The 1029-nt window shown below is 19.7% G+C and overlaps 2 protein-coding genes across 2 annotated transcripts in view; one reads left to right on the top strand and one right to left on the bottom strand.

Moving 5' to 3' along the window:
• LOC102673889 (transmembrane protein 14C) overlaps nt 1–781 on the bottom strand; it is a 1216-nt gene extending 435 nt beyond the window's left edge. Inside the window, exons 1-2 of the mRNA XM_006610401.2 lie at nt 466–781; nt 62–251 (exon numbers count right to left, since the gene is read on the bottom strand). Of these exons, the coding sequence (XP_006610464.1) occupies nt 62–251; nt 466–541 (266 nt within the window). The 5' untranslated portion in view covers nt 542–781. The remainder of the gene's footprint in view (nt 1–61; nt 252–465) is intronic.
• Nucleotides 1–1029, top strand: part of LOC102674018 (glutamate--cysteine ligase regulatory subunit) — a 4934-nt gene that overhangs the window by 1618 nt on the left and 2287 nt on the right. The window lies entirely within an intron of this gene.

The following is a 1029-nucleotide window of genomic DNA, read 5'->3' as shown; positions in this document are numbered from 1 at the left end:
ATTTTATTATATTACATATAAAATATATATATAAAATACAATTATAAAAATAAAATAATACCTGAATATAGCAATTAATCCAGCTGGCATTAATTTACCACTATTATAATAACGATAACCCATAAGTCCACCAAGAACAGAAGTTGCTGCTATAGAAAGTCCAATATTTGTAGGATCTTGAGAAGTTTGATAAGCTCCATAGCCCAAAACAGATCCAAAGATAAGTCCAGCACCCAAAGAAGGAATTGATTCTTAAAAAAGTGAAATAATTTTGTTTCTTATTATAAAAATTTTTTAATTATCTCTGAATTAAAAATTGTAAAGTAAAGAAACAAATACATAAAATTTAAATTAATTAAAAAGTATATAAATAATTTTATAAATATTAATAGTATTAATATTTATATACAAAGTAAAATAATATTAATAATATATAAATATTTAATAATATAGATATAAACTTACGCGCTTTTACATAACCCATTATACCACCAGCCGCTACTGTAGCGGCATATATATATCCAAGTACATCAACAGGCATATTATTTGATTATAATTTTATTATCAAGAAATTTTTTTGAAATATGCTTTATTACTTAATAATAAAAATAATAAATGACAGCACTAATAAATTACAAATGCTAAACAGAATGTATTCATTTTTTGCATATCACAAATATAATCGTGATATATTCATTTTATAGAGTGGTTTATCTATTTATCTTTTATAGCGATTGTTGCGCTCTCTGTTGTACTTAAGTACTAAATAGTTTTATATATATATATATATATATATATTCACTATTCAATACAATATATACATAAGCTATTATACTATGCTATTGCATATATATATATATTATACACAATATGTACATAACTATTATATTATACTATTGCATATATATATATATACTAATATTATATATTATTAATCATATTGTTTAATTTAATTTTATTAAATTAAATGCCAATAAAATTATTAATATTTTATAACAATATATTTATATTAGAATTAATTTAGATTTA

The sequence above is a fragment of the Apis dorsata genome, unplaced genomic scaffold (assembly GCF_000469605.1).
Source record: "Apis dorsata unplaced genomic scaffold, Apis dorsata 1.3 scaffold_74, whole genome shotgun sequence".
Classification (NCBI taxonomy): domain Eukaryota; kingdom Metazoa; phylum Arthropoda; class Insecta; order Hymenoptera; family Apidae; genus Apis; species Apis dorsata.
The sequence above is the reverse complement of the archived record's forward strand: the minus strand, read 5'-3'. Positions and strand labels throughout refer to the sequence as shown.